The following is a 19600-nucleotide window of genomic DNA, read 5'->3' as shown; positions in this document are numbered from 1 at the left end:
CTGCAGATAAGCACAATATATTAAGCCCTTCAAGAGATAAAAGATAACATTAAGACCTTCACCTCAACTATCAGTCTACTGAGGTGGAAGGGGAAGGGCACAGTCATACCACTATTATAATATACTGGATTCTTAGTATTCTGAGATTTACCATTGTCAACTTCGGCAATTCACTGATGATCCCAAAGGTCTCTAAAGTGTGATCACACATAGTTTTTGTGGAGACACTAATTTGAAGTGTGTATATTAAAAAGCTGGTGTATGGGGAAACAATTTGCTTAACCATTTGTGACTGAGCATCTTTGTTTTTCTCCCCTCATGTTCCCACATGCATTTATCAGAGGAATAATATACCAAAGTGGTATTTAAAAATTTGGAAAACCATGAGGACCTTAAGACTTTGCCTCAGGAAAACAAGAACACAGTGCATAATTTAGTGCCAAAATAAAAAGTGCTACTGAGGAAAGTATTCAGACAAATGAAATGTAATTAGAAACAACAAATAAAAGGTTTAATAAAAAAAATGGGGGAGGGAGGGTAGAGCTCAGTGGTAGAGTGTGAGCTTAGCATGCATGAGGCCCTGCGTTCAATCCCCACTACCTTCATTAATAAATAAATAAACCTAATTACCTCCCCCTGCCAAAAAAACAAAGAAAATGGAAGCCAAATGGACCGATTGGAAAAAAAAGAGCATTCCTGTTACAGCTATGATTCTGCTTCTATGCTATTTACTTACATAGAATACTCATCAATAAATCTCTTGACAAAAAGCAATTTTCAAAACGTATTAAAGAAGTGGCTATTTCCTAATGCATTAAAATGCATTAAAATCTCAACAGACTGCTGTGCTTTCCCACTAGAGAATCAATGAGCACCAAAAACAAGACACAAAGATGGGAATATATAGTGCCCAGCTTTGCACATAATAAATCCTCTCATTTCATAGTACTTGTGACTATGCAATGTACATAGAATATTTATATATTTACGTATAAATATTTATAAATAACTTATTTACAAAATAGTCTTACAAAAAGCCTTAAATCCACAGTTGAAAGCAAAGGTAATCTGAAAGGTTTTTCAAAGTACAAAGTGATTCAAAGAAAACAGTTGTTTGTAATCTAGTAAAAGTTAATCCAGTAATCTAAAAAAAAAATTAGCTTTACTTTGTGAATTTCAGAGAAAAGAGAATAAATTAAGAGCCAATTAAAACCTGACTATAACAAACCAAAGGGGAAGTGACGAGGGCATGGACTAAAGTATTCATACTAAGAAAAAAAGGGAAGTGAGGGATTCAAACATACTTTTAAAAACAATTCATTGGATTTCATGACTGAAAAGATACAAATAAAAAAAAAAAGCAGCTACAAAAAATCCAAGTTTTCAAATATGAGTGTTTGAGAACATAACTTACTACTGACATAAAGAAGGAGTCTAAAAGTAAGTTTTTAGAAGAAAGACAAGTTTAGGTTGGGGTGATAACAATTACCATTGCACGTGCACACGTATACGTAATACCTAGAAGATAAGACTGAATCCCAGAAGGAAAAAAAAAAACAGTCTTCCCTGAAAAGGTAATAGGTGAAGAAATGAAGAATAAATATTGAAGACTAAATATCAGAGGGAGAGTAAGCAGACCAAAAGCCTACCAGACCTTAGGGTAAAATCATTTCAGGAAAAAGAGCAACAAATGAAAAGATTTAAAAAAGAGACAGGCAATAGCACAATAAAGGAGAAAAATAAAAATAAGTACTACTTCTCATCTGCATGGCACTCTGTCACCTATTAAGCAGTATCACACAAGCTCTATCACTTTTACTTTCAGAATGGCCCAATAAGATGGGTATTTATTACTGTCATTTTATAGATACATAAACTTTGGGTAAATAACCTAACTACATTTAAACTGGTATTAAGCTACAGAACCATGTCTCAAACCCAGTTCTTCTGGCTATCCCAACAGTTTCCAAAACAAAGCAAAGCCCATCAGCCAGCATCCAACTAAGCATACACAACTGAGTCACTGTTTAAGATGGTGACGACTGTGGAGACACACGGAGTGAAAGCGTCAACCTAACTAGTAACCCCGGCGAGTTCAAGGCAACAGATCATGAAGCTCATACGTCTACTGCTTAAATAACAGCTAAATAAGTTTCATTTAAATGTGAAATTTAAGCAGTAAGTTTTAAGTCTTCCAACCCTTAGCAAGGTGGCTCACTTTCTCTAAAGGATTTAATTCAAATATCACTAAAACAGACCAACACCATCTTTCTCCCAAAAGCTAAGACACATAGTATCTTGAGTTTGGGGGAAATATCACAAAACTAACAAGGTAATATTGTGAAAAATTCCAAATATTGAAAACCTTCATTCATTGCACACTATCCACCTACTGTTCTCTTAAGAGATAATCACGGCTAAGAGGCTTGGTAAGCTACTTTTCAGAATTTTCTATTTGCATCTGTATGTGTGTATACATATACAAAAAACATAAATGTGTACATGTACATATGTGATACACATATATTAAATATATTCTGGTGCAAAATTAAACTCCTAATAACTTTAAAACTGATTCTCCTAAAAGCCGTGCTGGATTTAGTACAATACTGAAATTCTTATCAGTGATGACCAATAATATTGGTCCAAACTATATCATGGTCTGTATTTTGTTACTGCCTGCTACTCAAAAGTTTTGTTCGACTAGTCCTCCAACTTGGAAAATATGCTGAATATAATCTAGCACTTTCTTTATAGCTCATATTCTCCAAAATTTTTACCCATTATTAAAATGTTATAATATGAAAATACTTTCCAGGGCAACAAAGATATCCACAATGACACTAAATGTTCCCAGTTGCAGCTTTAAGAAAGAAAACTACTTTTCTTAGTATTCTTTAGTTATCGCTAGAAAACTAAGACTATTAGAACTAGCATTCTTTACCTTTTCAAGACTTTATAAAATTATCTTACAACTTTATATATTCAAACCAACTTCTCTGAATATTTAAAATTTTATTTAAACCAACTTTTTTGAATAATCCCAAACCAGCCAATAGTTTAAATATTTGAACCAATTCAGACAGGTAATCAGGGAAGGTATCATTATCCCTATTTTTAAAATGAGTAAATTGAAGCTAAGAAAAATTAATTAGAAAACTTATTAATTAGGGCTAATACCTAAGAGAATTTTATAATCACACTTTAAATGGTAAAACTATCTCCCTCCTTGCCACCTGTAACCTATCACAACTTACTCTGAAATCATCCATATTAATTTTGTAGCCTTGTCATGCTTTAAAATACATGGACCAGGAGCTTTCTAAACAGTAGTCTAAAGAAAGCAGTTACAAGGAGCCATCGTTATTAAAATGAAAATGAGAAACATGCTAAGGATACAGGCTTGTAAAGTAACTGTACCCCTCCTCCTACAAAGAAAGTACAAGATACGATACTCAAAGGCCTTTTTTTACTTTTCCACAGAGGGCTGGGTTGCTAGAAAGCTGCTGGCTAAGTGGGCGTTACTGTGTAATACTCCCTTGTCAAGAAATGCACGTCCCCTACGGCGCCCTGCTTTGGGAGCAGGAAAGCAGCAGTCCAGGAGTCTGTTCCTTATCCTGGTATAGGGTTAGCACAAAGTGCTAATAATTTACAAAGAATCACCAATTCCCACTCCTCCTCCACCTACAACACACATAAACACTACCAAAATCTCACTCAAAAAATCATACTGAAAAAGTAGAAACAATGAACTGAGACACAGAGAGCAGAAATTTCTTCTAATTTGGCCGCTAACTGCGTGCCTCCAATAAACTGTGATTCTTAACAAGTTTTGTCATCTTGGGGTCTTGATTCTTCATCCATAAAATGTGTCTGTTAAATGATATACTATCACAACCCTTTCAGTTCTAAAATTTGTAATTTCTGGAAATCAAGTTTAAGCATTAACAAGGAAATAAACAAGGAACCCACTCATATAACTACAAATTCATAACGTGACTGTAATGGTCTTTGGCTACCCCTTTCTAATATCAAAGAGAACAGAAATGATTCTCCATAGGAGAAAACAAAATATATAAATATAAACAAACAGGTACATATATAAAAATAACTCTTCAGTTTAAATTTTCCCTGAGATCCAAACAACCCACCTTCCTTTAATTTCAGTTCTTTTCTATGTCTTTTGTAACATCAAAATAAAAAGATGTGAATTTTACCTCCTCTTAATTTTAGAAGTACTAAATAATTTTAGTAAGCAACTTCATAATAGTGAAATGTCCAAAACGAAAACAAGAGAAAGAATAATTCATTTGTAAATCCTCTTCATTACTAACTATATTAGCTGGAGTTTCTCGAATAAATATGGGTTTTATTTCTACTAATAGACTTTAAATTAGCCACAATTCCATGTTTACAATAAACTGGTTAATATAGACAGAGTTCAGATAAAGAATTATATGACTAAGAGGAGCTAGTGAAGTGCTCAATGAAATGAGTAGGCTCAATGTTAAAAATTTTAATAAAATTTCATTAAACAATTAAACTTTACTTTTATTCAGAGACCCATTCAAACTTACTACTTAAATTTTAATTGCATTTAAGAACATCTAGTTGTATAAGCAGAATTTAAAAATGAAGCAAATTCCAAGCAAAGTTGCTTTAAAATGTCCTTATATTCACAAATACATTTATCTAAAACAACCACCAAACTGAGGAAGATGAAAGATTCTACAAGATTTTTGCTCTAAGCCTTTTTCTCCTCTTTCTCTAAATCATCTCCCTGGATAACTATACCCTTTCCAAATCTCCATCATTAGCCTATTCTCTCCAAGTGCCTGATCCATATCCAGCCAGTTAATTCCACTTTGATGTCCCCTAGACACCAAATCTTCACAGTGTATGAAGCTACTACTATATTCAACAAATCAGTAACAGTGTCTTTGGGTGGTTGAGATATGGGTGATTTCAATCCTCCTTCCATACTCTTTTATTCTAGGTGGAAAAATGATCCCTCATCCAACCCAACCCACCAAATTATTGTTCCCCTCAAGTTTTTGGCTCCTCCTGATTGCCCTACTAGTGACTGGTGCCACATCATTTTATCTACCTTGTCACTTAGCCGAAGCCCTGGCACCACCCTCTCCTTTATGTCCAGCTCCCTATTATTAAATTTATTTTGTATTCATCTAGTCGTCTTCTCCCCATTATTACTGTAGTTGAGCTCATCTTCTCTGTATTAATTTAACCTTCCTTCCCCCAATCTCATCCCTCTGTTGCCCTGCCCTCTTCCACAAAGATACTAATCTCTCTAAAACACAAATTTAGAACTTATGCTTTTATTTAAAACCCTTCAGTCTCCATTCCATTTTGATTAAAAGTGAGGTCTTGTGCATAGTGTACAAAGACCCTTCATCAGATGATCCTTGCCTAATCCTCCAGCACTCTACCCAACCCCATGCCTTACCCAAAGTTGCCCTGTCCTTGAAAATGATCTTTATTCTCTGCCTCACACAATGTCTCCTCCCTCATACTGTGTACACATGATATAATCAGAACAGTGCACAGTCTACATCACTACTTCATCATAGTCTCCATCACATGACCTTCCTACTCTATGTGGTAATCCATTCCCAACCTCACCCTTATTAAAATATGAGAAAAAGGATGAAGGTATCTGATTAACACTGGTAACCACCCTGCAGAGTACGATGCCTGATGGATGGCAAACATGCATAAATAGCAACGTTCAAAGGGCCAGCAACTACTTTTCTAGCATTCTTTCCAACCAATAGCTGTGATTACATTAAAACCTCCATGGGCTAATATCACATTCTAGCAATTTGAAAACTGTACAGTAATTTAAATAGGATGAAAAGATTGTCTCACAATCTTGAAGGACTAGCAAAATAAAGGAAGCACTCATAGAATTATTTGGAATCACCCATTGTTACAGCTCTCAGAGGTCTGAGATAGCTAATCCTTTGATTTTGCAAGTAAATCAAAACACTGAATTAGGAAATTTTGTACTAGGAATGATGTGGGCAGCCTCTGGCCGACTCCTTTAGGATATCAATCCTCTTCAGCTGAGTTGGTCATATGTCTTGTGCTTGTAACTGTCACCAAAGCAGAGATAGGCCTCTAAAAAGGGTTCCAAGTTCCCTGATAGAATGGGAAGAATTTGGAAAATTCTGCCCAATAAGAGGAACTGCTATAAAAATAAAAACCACTTTTCTTGGTGTTAAAAAAAAAAAGCCAAATATGTTAATAATCCCTACAAAAGCAGTCATTCATATCTCAATAAAGCATTTTTAAAAAATGCTTACTGGTTTATTAAATGCTTATTAAAAAAACTATTCAAAGAGATGAGTCATTTCAGCAACAAACATAACATGGTAAAAACTCATTTTGATGATTTTTACTCAAAGGTGCTGCTACTTAACCAGACACAAGACAGCCTGCACATCATTTCTGAGCTTTTATCCAGTAAACGAGTATTAGCATTATTAGGAGACCTTTCCCCTATTTCAAGAAACCTACACAAGCAACTACTTTCATGGTGGTCCTTAACTTTGGGTAGTACTTTAAAATCATTCCTATTTATTCATTAAAGCACTAAAAGAAGATTAGCTGAATTACTGCTATGTACATTCCTGACCAGTACATTTGAGAGATAAGTACATGCATATTATAGAACACAGGTCTGGCTTCTGCGTCCAATTAATGAGGTTTTACTTCTCTCCCTTCAGTGAATTAGTGAAGCTACACAATGAAGTATCATGAATGGGAGATGGGAAGAAATGAGCCAGGTCTTTAAAAGTTTGCCCCCTTTGCTGCATTTTTTAAATCAAATTTTTAAGAAAGAATGCTTGTTCTGAAGCAATTGATACAAAAAAACTTTTAGTAGATCAAATATCACCAACTATGGAAAAAAAGAAAGAAACATGCGGGGGGCAGTGTACAGCTCAGAGGTAGTGTGTATGAGGACCTAAATTCAATCCCCAGTACCTCCAATAAATAAACAAACCTAATTACCTCCCCACAAAATTTAAAAAAAGAAAGAAAGAAACATGCATTTCCAGTACACACCCACATGCAAAAACTGAATGTAAAGTCCATGAGGGCGGAGATATGGGAGGAGGGCCCCCTGTTTTTCTCTAGAGCCTAGACTAGCATCTGCACATCTACATGTGGTAGCAGGTGCTCAAAAAACATGTCGAATAAATGTTTTCACTAAGGCAGCCTTTTAAGTTTTTCATTTGTTTTTAATGTTAAAATAAGGCTTACAAAGCCTATAAGGAACGTATCTTCCTGTTCACTTATAATTATGATTTCTAAGTAGTATGCCATTAATCAAGTTCTCAGGTTTCAGAGTGCAGCGTGGCCAGGAAAGTATGGCCCAAGGCCTATTTTTGTAGGCCCTCAAGTCAAGAATGATTTTACATTTTAAAAGAACTGTGGAAAACCAACAAGATTATGTAAAAGAGACCTTAAGAGGCCTACAAAACCTAATATTTACCACCTGGCCCTTGTAAATGGATATTTCATTCAAAACAGAATGAAAGTTTTTTGAATACACACTTTTGCCTATGAATTGAATCTGCACTATTAGGAACACAGAATATGTGCTTTTACCTAAGATCTTCCCCATATCTAAACCTCTAAATTTTGCTCATTTGATTTGAAGAATGTTAAGGAAATGGTTTTTTGTTTCTTTTTTCCCCCCACCAGAGCATAAGTGGTTATAATGCTGAAGCAAGCTAATGAGGAGGATTATAGTTAATTTATGTTTAATATTTTACATATTTAAAAAAATAACAATAATGGATGGAGGAAAAAGCAAAATGGAATACATACAGGGGAAAAAAAATGAACCTAAATATATTTCAAAGGAATAGCAAAACTATATTAAGGGCAAAAAAAAAAAACAAGCAATGTTTGAACACAGCATTTTGACTATATAACCTCAGGCTAAACAAAAAATGAACTATAAACAACTATTATAATTCTAGTTAATAGGTTTGTTTTCACAGACATATGGCTTAGAAATTCTGAAACTACTTTCTGTGTATTTTAGGATTGATCCAACCATAAGTAAATATACTGCAGATAACGGGAACTACTTTTGTCACTGTCAGAGAAAGGAACTATAGGTTTGGAAACAGGAAGGCTAGAATGAACCCTACAGTACTGGACTCTACTGGAGATATCAGGATGAACCCATAGCTTTTAGATAGGCAGATAGGTAAAAAAAAAACATTAAAAATTGTGTATAGAGGGGAAGGGTACAGCTCAGTGGTAGAGCGTATTCTTAACATGCATGAGGTCCTGGGTTCAATTCCCAGTACCTACATTAAAATAAATAAATAAACTTAGTTACCTTCTCTATCAAAAATCAAAAAAAAATTTTTAATGATTTTAAAAATTGTGTATATGTACATATAAGCATGTTCACACATACATAAAATTTCTAGCTCAATCTGCTAGTAGATAACCACTAGAAGAAAGCAGGGTTCTTTGGAAAAAAGAGTGATTCCAGAGCTGGGGTGGGAATATCTTATTATACAAGAAAGTGAGTACTCAAAAAATGACAAGCACAGACACACACAAAAAGACAAGCACATGTCAAAAGGACACAGGAGACATCCTGAAGGAGTGCAGACATCAAAAGACCCCAATGAATAAAAAAGAATCCTCGAGTTCATACTGACAATGCATAAATATATAAATGGAGAGAAGGAAAAGCTCTTACAGAATACCAGTAATAAATAAATAAACAAAAGACTTAGAAAACCACCATCTGACAACCATCTTAGTCTGATTTAAGCAAGAACTAACTGGATGCTAAAAAAAAAAAAAAAAAAGTGAAAGTTTGATGAGTAACAAGCTATACATAGTTTCAAAAATACCCCCCCATAAGATACTTGTTACAAAGGGAAAAATAGTAATTTTACAATGGAGAAACTTTGTAGAAAAAAATTAACATTCCAATTAATGGGATAAACAAACACCATGTGCGTCCTAAGAACACAGTATCACTTCTGGATTATTCCTGCCAAAAACACATAACCTGAAACTAATCATGAAGCAACAGCAGACAAATCCATATTGAGGGAATTCTAAAAATAATTGGCCTATTCTCATCAATCATCAAAGGTCATAAAAGATGAAGAATAATAATCAACTGCTCCAATTAAAGGACATTAGCGAGACAAGACAAGTGAACACAAGGTGTAATGCAGGATTTACTCTTTCTATTCAGGACGTTATGGGTACAATGAGTGAAATCTGAAAGAGGTCTGCAGACAACTGCATTATAGCAAAATCAATTTCTTGATTTCGATAATTGTACTATGGTTACACAAGAGACTGTCCTTGTTTTCAGAAAACACAGTTACATTTGGAAGTAAAAGGCATCATTAATTGCAATTTACTCTCCAAATGTTCAGGGAAAAAAGTCTACGTATGTTCATATGCATGTAAAGAAAGAGAATTAAGAAAGCAGATATGATTAAGTAATTAGAAAGAGGAATCAGGATGAAGTGTACACAAAAGTTCTTTATCATTCTTGCAACTTTTCTGTAAATCTAAAGTTGTAAAAATAAAGTTTAAAAAGTGGGAAAAAATAATTTATATTTGGATATTACACCAGCAAAAAGAAGTATGAAAAATCAAGTGATTTACACAGCAGTTAAGAAAGACATCTCAAGGGTCCTTCTAGTCTCAGCTCTAAGGCTTAAGCCGCATTTCCTCAGTAAAATCACAATGGTAGGTCTCGGTTTCCTTGTCTATAAAATGAGGATAGCACCTACCCAACTTTTCTCACAAGTTTATCCTAAAGATCCACAGAAACATAATGGTTGGGAAAGAGGGGCAGAGTACGAAACACCATATATTATAAATCGGCTCACTTTTAACAATGTTTGGTAAATAAAAAGTACTTCAAAATTACACAAGCCAGACATTTTTTTTTTTTCATCACAGCAAGCAGCTGTTTTAGAAACTAGACATTTGCTATGTTTTTGGTTTGGAAGTTTTTTAACTTTTGCAACATTCTTTTTACCATTTCAGTAAATTCAAATACCTGTATCTTTTTTTAACCATAAAACTTTATTGTATCAAAAATATTACTAAATTAAAGAAAGCCATTAACCAGGACTTTGTCAGTCTTTTTTTTTTTTTTAATTAAGATACAGCTGATATATAACACTGTGTTAGTTTCAAGAGTACTGGTTGATCTTTTAGATACTGTGACCCAGAGTAAAATGACCATTATGTCATTTCCTAAGTTTCCAATATCATAAAATACATGATCCAACCTTTTCATCTTTCATTCACAAACTGCTAAAATTAGCCCTAAAGATTCAAATCAAATTCAGAAAATAAGTGTTTAGAGATGAGAGAGACTGGTACCAAAGTTTTCTCATGTACTTATTAAATCAAGAAAGTTTGTTTTAAAAATAAAAATACTTATTTATTTATCCTCCAAATTCATAATGATTTGGTCACCACATAAAAGTATTTTTTAATCGTTTGTGTGTAGAAACTAATTAATACCTCACTGACAAAAGAAAACATCCTTAAAGCTATAGTCTATAAAAAGTTACGATTCCGGCATGCCAAATGGAGATTTAATACATGATAGGCAAGCTGGTGCAAAATAAAACGAAATAGCTCAACTTACTCTCCCATTGCTGAAAACGTAAGATTACATTCTTGTTTAAGGAAGTCTACTTGCTCAATCTGTATTTTAAACAACAGATGAGCAATCTGGACTCTGTAAAGGCAACATGCTGAGAGCAGACCAGGCAGAACTGAGTCTGGAGAGAATGCTGCAACCAACCCAGGCCCTGGTGAAGAAGCAATCCCAGAGCCAGTAAAGCCTGCCCAGCCTCACTAGCACTGCACACAAATCTAATAAGGGGAACGAAAACGGACTACAAGAACATAAGCTCCAAGAAGATATGCTTTTGCCTGTCTCGTTTACCACGGTACCCAGCAGACAGAAAACCGTCTGGTACATGGTAAGCATTCATTAAATACTGGTTAAATGAATGAACAAATGAATGATGGAATAAAATCCTAGGTCTTTCAAACAAAGAATATAAATTATACGAAGTTGCAGAATTATTTTAAAAACAAATTTGGCATACGTTAACTTAATAGCCATAAACGGTCTTTAAAAACATGAACAAATAATCTGTATTCCTCATTGTGACTAAACACAGTAATGTCTAAGTTCCTAATGTGTTTCCTGACCTACAATAGATACCATAACATATTTACATACCCTTCCTTGAGTTTAAAATATGGTGTATCAGAAACTCTGGTAAAGCAGAATTAGAAAGACAAAATAAATGCACAAAATCAAAATCAGAAGACCAAATACATTGCATTTACCATCAAACTTGAGATAGAACTGACAAGATATCAGAGGCTATAGAAACATTTCTCACCAGCATTTATGTCTCATAATAGTAACCCTACCAAAATCTGCTCCTCTATAATTAGAAAAGCAAAAGTTTGATTTAGCTTTTTTTGTTTCTCCACTACTACAGCATAGTATCAATGATCTGTTGTCATCTTATAGTTTGAAGAACTTCCTCAAAATACAAGATGTATTTTATTTCCAAACATCAAATTTAGAGATATGCAACTTACTCATATTAAATAATATTTCTTCTACAAAAATTACATGGAGCAGAATTTAAGTAAATACAACAAGAGTTTAGATATGATTCATGTTCACTACTAAGCACAATAACTTTTTTTCACTTAACCTATTTTTGTGAAGAAATTCAATTTATTCCCTACATGTTCTCTTTTAAGATTACTAACATATTCTAAGTGACAAACTTTATTCTAATTTCCAAGTACTTCCCGTACAATCAAGACATCATTTCACTACCAACTTAAGCCTAATTATTTTCCCAAGGGCCTGCCTTATGTGGGTTATAATCATCTTACTATGCTTCTTGTGTCCATGCTGCTGGAAAAGCAGTCTGTACAAGCAGGAGTAGAGGCACAATCCTGAGAGAGAGGAGCAGAGAAAGATGTTGAGAAAATAAAACCATATAAAATGAGCTCACGTAAGAGTTCAGGAGCTCAGCCAGTGTTCAAGGTCAAGGTTGATTATATTCTCTCATAACATTATGACTTAGAAGTTGTCCAATAACAGCAAAACTGGCCCTAGAAAGAGATATCTAAAATTCCATGTACAAGTAGCAGTATCAGCACTAATTCTAAGCCAACTATACTCCTAAAAAAAAGGAGCAAATGATCATGAAATATTTAGAAGACTGGGGAATACGGATGTCCCCTCAATGTTGATCAAAATTACCATAACAAACTCAATGCTAGCCTAGAATAAAATGATTGAAATATATATATGTATAAATATATATATCTTGTGAATTTCAATGCTGCCAAAAATTTTTATATTTAATCTTGAATGATTAAGACTAAAACATTCTGAAATTATACAGTCCCCAAAATGATTACTATCAGTCTCAATTATCCTTGTATTCTAATTTTTTACATATTAGTTAAAAACAACTTTTACCATATGTTGTTTTAAAATGAAAAATAAAGCAAAAAAGATTTGAAAATACTATAATTATAATATAAAACTTAGGATGGATTTAAACTGGAACTTTCAATGGAATAGTCCCTTCCCTACTCTCCCCTTAGTAAGAAGTGATAACCATAAACAAACCAGAGTTTTGATTTAAAATTTCTCACTTAATTTCCTATACTCCTACAGTGCCATAAAATGACCTTCAAAATAATGCTTATACATACTAAGTCCTCCTAAATATTAACTTTTACTTAATCAAAGAATCCTCCAACTAACAGGGAATCTAAATACCATCTCAGAACAGTCATTTATTTTACAGAGGAGAAAACCATCGTCCAGAAACTTTACCTGCCTTGGTCCAGGTCATTCAGCTACCTAGTATATCATTCATCCACCCATTCAAGAAATCTTTATTTTGCATATACTATGTCCTAAGGCACTATGCTATGAATCAAGGATATGAAGCAATGAAGTATGTGGCCGCTGCCCTCATGAAACTTATAATCTGGTGGGAAAGACTACTGCTAATTACTTAAAAATGTAGCAATCACCAGAAGGAAAAACACAGAATGTTTAAACACAGCTTAACAGGGGACCTAAATTAGTGATTCTCAACCATGGTCAATTTTGCCCCCCCCCCCCGACATTTGGTAGTATCGGGAGACATTTCTGGTTGTCACAATAGGGGCATCTAGTGAACAGAGGTCATGGTTGCCACTAAACATCCTGTAATGCACAGGACAGATCCTCACAGCAAATAATTACCCAGCCCAAAATACCAACAGTGCCCAGGCTGAGAAACCCCGATCTAAACCACTGGGTCAGGGAGGGTTCCTTCCTTTATAACACAAAGACTGCTACATCTTTAAGGGATTTTCACAAAGTAGAAACAAAAAAGACAGTCTAATCGTTACAATTAAGCAAAACTCCCACTGGAAAGTTACAACAGGAGAGAATAAGGAGAGACAGATTCCCTGATACATGAAAATGAAAGAAAATTCCCTGAAAATGAAAGAAAAATGCAATGTTTTATAGATGCTTCACATAAATTCCCTTTCCTGAACCACAAAGGTTAAATATAAAAATAAATTTCATATGCTTTTGTGATTCCTGCTACCTTTCCGACCGTTCTCTTCCAAACCATATCTACTACTAGACATCAGTGGGAAGATTATAAAACTTTCTGTAGTCAGGCAAATAAACACTCTGGATACAAAATTGGAATGGAATAAAATAAAGACAGGATTTCACTTCTGATGTGAAAGATACAGCACAGAAGAAAATGCACTAGGTGTTAAAGCGACTGGAAAAGTCTGCATTCTGAAACAGTTTAAAGAGTAAGCCATCTAACTAACCAAAGGATCCTAAGGACAAAAAACACTAAAAATTTAGATATCCTCGAGATGAGTAAAGAATTTATGAATCAAGGTAAATCCTAAAATTTAACTGCAATCATTTTTCTGACATATGTATAACAGATTCTTAGATTTTTCCACGTAAGAGTTCCTATATTACTAAAGGCCCTCTCCAGTTCACTTAGAATTGTCTAAGAAAAGGGTCAGGTACTGCTATTCTTTTTTTTCTTTTCAAAACCCAAAATCCTACCATAATGACCTCCATACAGTGGCATTCTTAAGGCCAGAGTAAAGACATGCAGCTCACATAAAACGGCTGCACTCCCGTACTCAACTGCGACTCTAAAGCACTCCACAGATTTAAACAGGTCGATATGAGACACTTGCCACTGAGGCGAGAACACTAAACCATCACAACAAGTAAATGCCACCAGCTGTGAGCAGCAGCAACTACAATGCCTTGTAATGATAATAATTCTTCTAGAATTAACTGCTCAGGTCAAGCAATGACCCTTAGGGAATCTTATACTCCAGTCTGGACAAATTTCACTATTTCAGAACTGACATTAGTGGTCAAGGGATTAACTTTCATCACAACGCTGATGATTACCTGGAAATTACAGTTTTCCCACAAAACTAGCATGGTGGGCACGTAAATACCAATTCTTGAGCCTCAATCTCATTTAACTCATGATAATTAAGGGGAATTTACCACATAAAGGATCTTCTGACAGGAATCTGAACATGGGGTGGGGAGGTCAAAAAGCCCCTTGAGAAATGGGGAGGCCCATGGGGCAGAAGGACATTCCATCCATGACATATACATATCCTGCATGAGGTCTCACATTCTCATACTAAAACTTATCTACAGTTTGGAAACTAAAAACATATTCTTAACTTTAAAACTTCTGCCACATTCCTGTTTTCAAGCCAATGTTGGCTTGTTTGTTGTTATTGCTGGTTTGGGGGGGGGTTGAGGGGGCGGAGAACCAGAGCCTTGAAACACATGAGAATTACCAAGTCATAAAAGCTAAGCATTTCATATTTTAAATACTATGCTTAGAGCTATATTTTGGTGCCGTATAAAGTAAATGGAATTTCTTGACAATTCAAAGTTTCAAAGATAACTTTAAATTTGGCACAGAAGGTTCTTTTGGGCTCAGCCCAAAGATAAACGCCTTTAAAAGCCAAATTCACTATAAGTAAACATTCTAAACATTCTTTCTCCTAACGTCATAACTCAGATACTTTTTATTTCTGCAACAAGGATTCTGTAAGGATTATTTTTATAATTATGCAACACATGATTTAATGGAAAAACATCATTATTGAACTATTTCCTCATTATATACTTATTGAGAAAACAAATTTTACTACATCAGCAAACATTATATTCACAGAAAACATATTCAAAAATCAGGGAAAAAACCTAACAGGATTATGTATTTTGTGTTTACACCAAACAAAAAAAAAAAAAGAAAAGAAAAAGGTATATTGTTATATTCTTCTGAATCTTCTTCAAATGTATTTCCCTTCCTCAACTCTTGTGACTCAGTACTGCTACTATTTTTAAACCAATCCCATTTTTCAAACATGGTGAAGTTTGGGCATATTAGTAAACAAAGGAGTTAAAAGATGTTTTAAGTTCTTTGAAATCCATAAGCGGAAAGGGGAGAGTGCTACACACACTAAAAATGGGAGTATCACTACAAATTCCAAGTTCCTGTAAAGATTAGAGAAAAGAGGTGAAACATCAATCTAACCATGTAGATGTTAGGCCCCTTATCCTTCATGTCAATACTAAAATGAAAAATTGTAACGTTTCTACTCTACTGTGTTTTATTACGACCAACCATAGGGTACCAAAGACTTGTTTATATCTATCATACAGGGATGGCTGGGAATGGAGGACGAAATATATTAGGCACCCTCAAGATAAACAGGAAAGACATCCATCAAAAAAAGGTGGGGTAAATCAAATAACTGCAAGGAAGAGGATTTTTTTTTAATAATTAAAAAAAAAAAAACTTTTAACAGTGTATTAGTGATGTAGCACTACATGTAACAAATAAAAAGGCTACATGGAGCTGGTCCCCCGCCCCGCCCCCCCCCCGCTGAGTTGTGAAACTATTAGCAATAAATTGGAACATACAGTATCCTTACTTCTTATTCCACATTTTAAGGACAATAGAGTATTGAAGGGTGGAACCAAATTTTATAATCTGACCCAAATTATCAGCTATAAATTCATAAAATGGAAGATTCCCAAGCCTACTGCTCTAATTTGTATCAAAAAGCAGTAAAAAAAAAAAAAAAAAAAGAAAGAAAAAGAAAAGAAAATACAATATTCAAAAAGAAAATCCTTTAAAAAAAAAAAAGTGCTTGCTTTCATATAACCGTGTCACTGCTCTCTACTCTAATATGGATAGTCTAATTCACATGTATGTTATCTAATTTTTAGCCTCTTTGGTAAGCTTCCCAAACGCCAATTCTAGAAACAGAGAGAGCGAGAGAAGGGGGGAGGGGAAGGAAAACAAATAAAATTGTAAAATAGCTCTTTAAAGTATTGCCCTGTTCAGATTATCACAGCAATAATACTTTAAAAGGTGCAAAGTTAAAATTCTGTTAATTATACCACTGAATAGAGTATCAGCACTTCCACATCAAAAGGTCATACAATTTATGCTACTCTAGTTAATATCACATTAAAATATTTTTCTCTAAGGCTTACAGGTAAGGCTAATTCTGGTTGTGTAGATATGCACTTGCTATGTTTGTTTAACGTTAGCACTAAGGTCTATTCAAGTCGGAGTTTTGAAAGATTTTTATTGCATCGAAACCTGTCCCCCTTCAGACTAGGAAACGCAATAAAATAGTGAAAACTGGACAGTTGCTTGTTAAAAATCTAGTCTTATAAATGATATGTGAATGAGCCCGTGGGAAATGCTTCCACAGCATCTTCCTTCTCTCCAAGCACAGCTCTCCCTGCCATTTGTGTCTTTATGTCGTGATGATAAGAGGGGGGAGTGAGAATAGCAGAAACTGCAGAATAAACTCGCCTCCCGATCAACCATCCTCTTAGCGTAAGTCCCCAGGTGGGAGATTACCTAGCAATATCCCAGTTATAAACAAACACTACGTGCAGTGTAATCACGGAGCACCCCTCTAGGTGCTCTTCCTGCACTACCCCAATCAGTGCCTGCCTCATTAAGGACCCGGGGAAGGCCTGGGCAGTGATGTCCGGCCTCCAGTTAAAATCCCGCAGGCCCAGGAAAGAGGTGGGCGGGCCAGGCCTCGGCGGAACTGACCCGGAGACCTGCCGGGAGCCTCCGGGGGAGGGCCCAACCGAGCCTTCCCTCCCACCCCGCAGCCATTCAGTAGGGTGCTGGAGACACCGGAACCTCCCTCCGCCCCGGGCCGGCCCTCCCCCAGCCCTCCCCCCGGAATCGGGGGAGGGGCGCCGGGGCAGAGAAACACCCCTCCCCCACGGGCACCGCTAGGCCGCCGCTCGCCCCACCCTGGAAAGCCCGGACGGGCCCGTGCCCACCCTCCTCGCCGTGGCCTCGTCGCGGGTGGGGGGAGTGGGGGCAGGAGGGGCGGCTAGGCTGCAATACCAACCTCGCTGTTGAAGGTTTTCACGGCCTCCATGTTGTCGGTGCGGAGGTCCGGAGCCCGGCGGCGGAAGAGGCGGCGGCCACTGCACTGGGTGGGGAGAGCGACACGGGGGCGGCGGCGCGGCCGCAAGGACGGGGCGCCGGCGGGAGACCGAGCCGCGGCGACCCCGGGCCGAAGGGGAAGGACAGGCACTGGCGGGGAAGGGCTCCCTCAGGGGCGGCGAGGCCCCGGCATGGCCGCTAGGGCGGGCGCAGCGCCGGTCCGGGGAACAGAGGCTGCCGGGGCGGGTCGGCAGCGCGGGGGAGGGGCTGGGCCGCGGCGCCTTCTCTTCTCCGCCCCGCTCGGTCTCGGGCCTCCACCCTCTAGCCCGGTCCCCTACTCTCTCCACCCCCTTCTTCCTCTTCCTCCGACAGGCTCCTGCTTCACCTCCCCGCCGCTCGGGCCGCAGGGACGAGCAGCGCACGGCGAAGACGGAGGAGGAAGCGCTGGCAGCAGCGGCTGCGGCATCCAATATGGCGGACACGAGTCGGGCCGCGCAGCTCGGAGATCCGCGGCGCCGGCCAGCGCGCCCCCTGGCGACTGGACCGCGCGGGCCCGGGCGGCCGCGCGGAACCATCGAGCGCGCGCCGGCCAGAGCGTCGCCGCCCAGAGGCCCCGCTCCGCTCGGCCCGGGCCCCCGGCGCTTCGCCCCCTCCCCGCGTCCGGCCGCGGCGGGAGCGAGCGCTGCTGTCTGGCGGACCGCTCGGGGGGGGGAGGGGGGCACTGCCAAGCACTTCCCTCTGAAAAACCCAAACGGCCCCACAAAGCGGCCCGTTTGCGCGATAATATCCACGTTTCCATGAATGTTCTTTCCTTGTGGATTGGCCCTTTTCCACGAGGTTTAGTTGCTTTTCAGAACTTTACTGGACAGTGGCCTAAAGGTTAACAGCCGGAAAAGTTCCTACTCAGCCACTTTCTTATTAACTATGTGCCCGAGCATTTTCATAGCGTTGGGAGAAAACGTTAGAAACAAAAGCCCGGATCCGGGTGGGGGCAGGGGGACGAGGGAAGCACGCTTGCAGCCAGCAAGCAGCTCAGTGCAGGAAATGCACGCTGCATAAATCCCGGGGGACTGGCGTGGGCCAGACAATGAGTGCATTTTTCTGCACGGCGGGAAGCGGGTGCCCAGAACGCACAAGATTTGCATAGGTGGAAGGGAACGCATCATTTACGGAAGATGAATTCTAAAGGAATTTTGCCCTAGGTTGTTTTGAGTGTGAATACAATACTCTTACATGATGCAGGAGATGCTGCTAGCAAAATGCCTTCTCTCACTTTGTGCATATACCAAATAGCCCAAAAAATTAAATTAAAAGCGAACATTTTAAGTTGAAAGTTAGGGGTGTTATCACTGAACCCCAATCATTGCTGTCCTCTTGCTGAGAGTCAGTTTTCATCAATAGCTTCTCCTAAGTTTGCTCAAAGGAAACGGAGGAAGTTGACGGCAGAATTTTACTCAGGAGGATCGTTGGAAGCAAGGTACTTCTGCAAGAGCTGAGCCCAGAGCTTTGAGAAATTGGGGAAGGCAGGCCCTTCTTGACATTTTAGAGTATACTTCGTTGACAGCTTTAACGTGGGGGCCGGTTACTTAGAAAGTAAAAGGGGTAACTTCTTCAATAAGAGCTTGTATTTCCACCTTCAAAACTCAAATGCTGTCACAAAGTTCTCCATCTCCTTTGGCCTCCCATCCTCATAGGCCAAGCCATTATCTCTTGCCAACAATCTCAGTAGCCTCTTATCTGGTCCTCCGCTTATCTCCTATAATCCATTCTCTAGACTATAGCCATAGGGATTTTTTTTTTTAAGACAGAAATCAGATCAGTTCACTCCCTTGCTTAAATCTTTTTAGAACTTTCCCTTTGCACATCAGATGTTACCTTAACCTCTTACCATAGCCTGAAGGCCCTACCTATCCCAGCTCACGCTGCCTTCTCTTTGCGCTCTTTCCTCTGGCCACACTGGTCTTCTCTGTTCCTTGACAACACTGAGCGCTTCCTACCTGGGACACTTGGGGGCC

General features: G+C 37.8%; 1 protein-coding gene across 10 annotated transcripts in view; it reads right to left on the bottom strand.

Moving 5' to 3' along the window:
* SCAF8 (SR-related CTD associated factor 8) overlaps positions 1 to 17674 on the bottom strand; it is a 191643-nt gene extending 173969 nt beyond the window's left edge. For 9 of the 10 annotated variants that reach the window (XR_004322075.1, XR_004322072.1, XR_004322073.1 and 6 more), the window contains exons 1-2: positions 17548 to 17674; positions 11965 to 12027 (exon numbers count right to left, since the gene is read on the bottom strand). Coding sequence is in view for 4 of the 10 variants with exons in the window: in XM_032485235.1 (XP_032341126.1) it covers positions 11965 to 12027; positions 17548 to 17577 (93 nt within the window). In the remaining 6 variants the exon portion in view is untranslated. The remainder of the gene's footprint in view (positions 1 to 11964; positions 12028 to 17547) is intronic. The other variant, XM_032485237.1, reaches the window with a different exon arrangement.
* Positions 17675 to 19600: the final 1926 nt, after the last annotated feature.

The sequence above is a fragment of the Camelus ferus genome, chromosome 8 (genome assembly GCF_009834535.1).
Source record: "Camelus ferus isolate YT-003-E chromosome 8, BCGSAC_Cfer_1.0, whole genome shotgun sequence".
Classification (NCBI taxonomy): domain Eukaryota; kingdom Metazoa; phylum Chordata; class Mammalia; order Artiodactyla; family Camelidae; genus Camelus; species Camelus ferus.
Note: the sequence above shows the minus strand (reverse complement) of the source record. Positions and strands in the feature narration are given on the sequence as shown.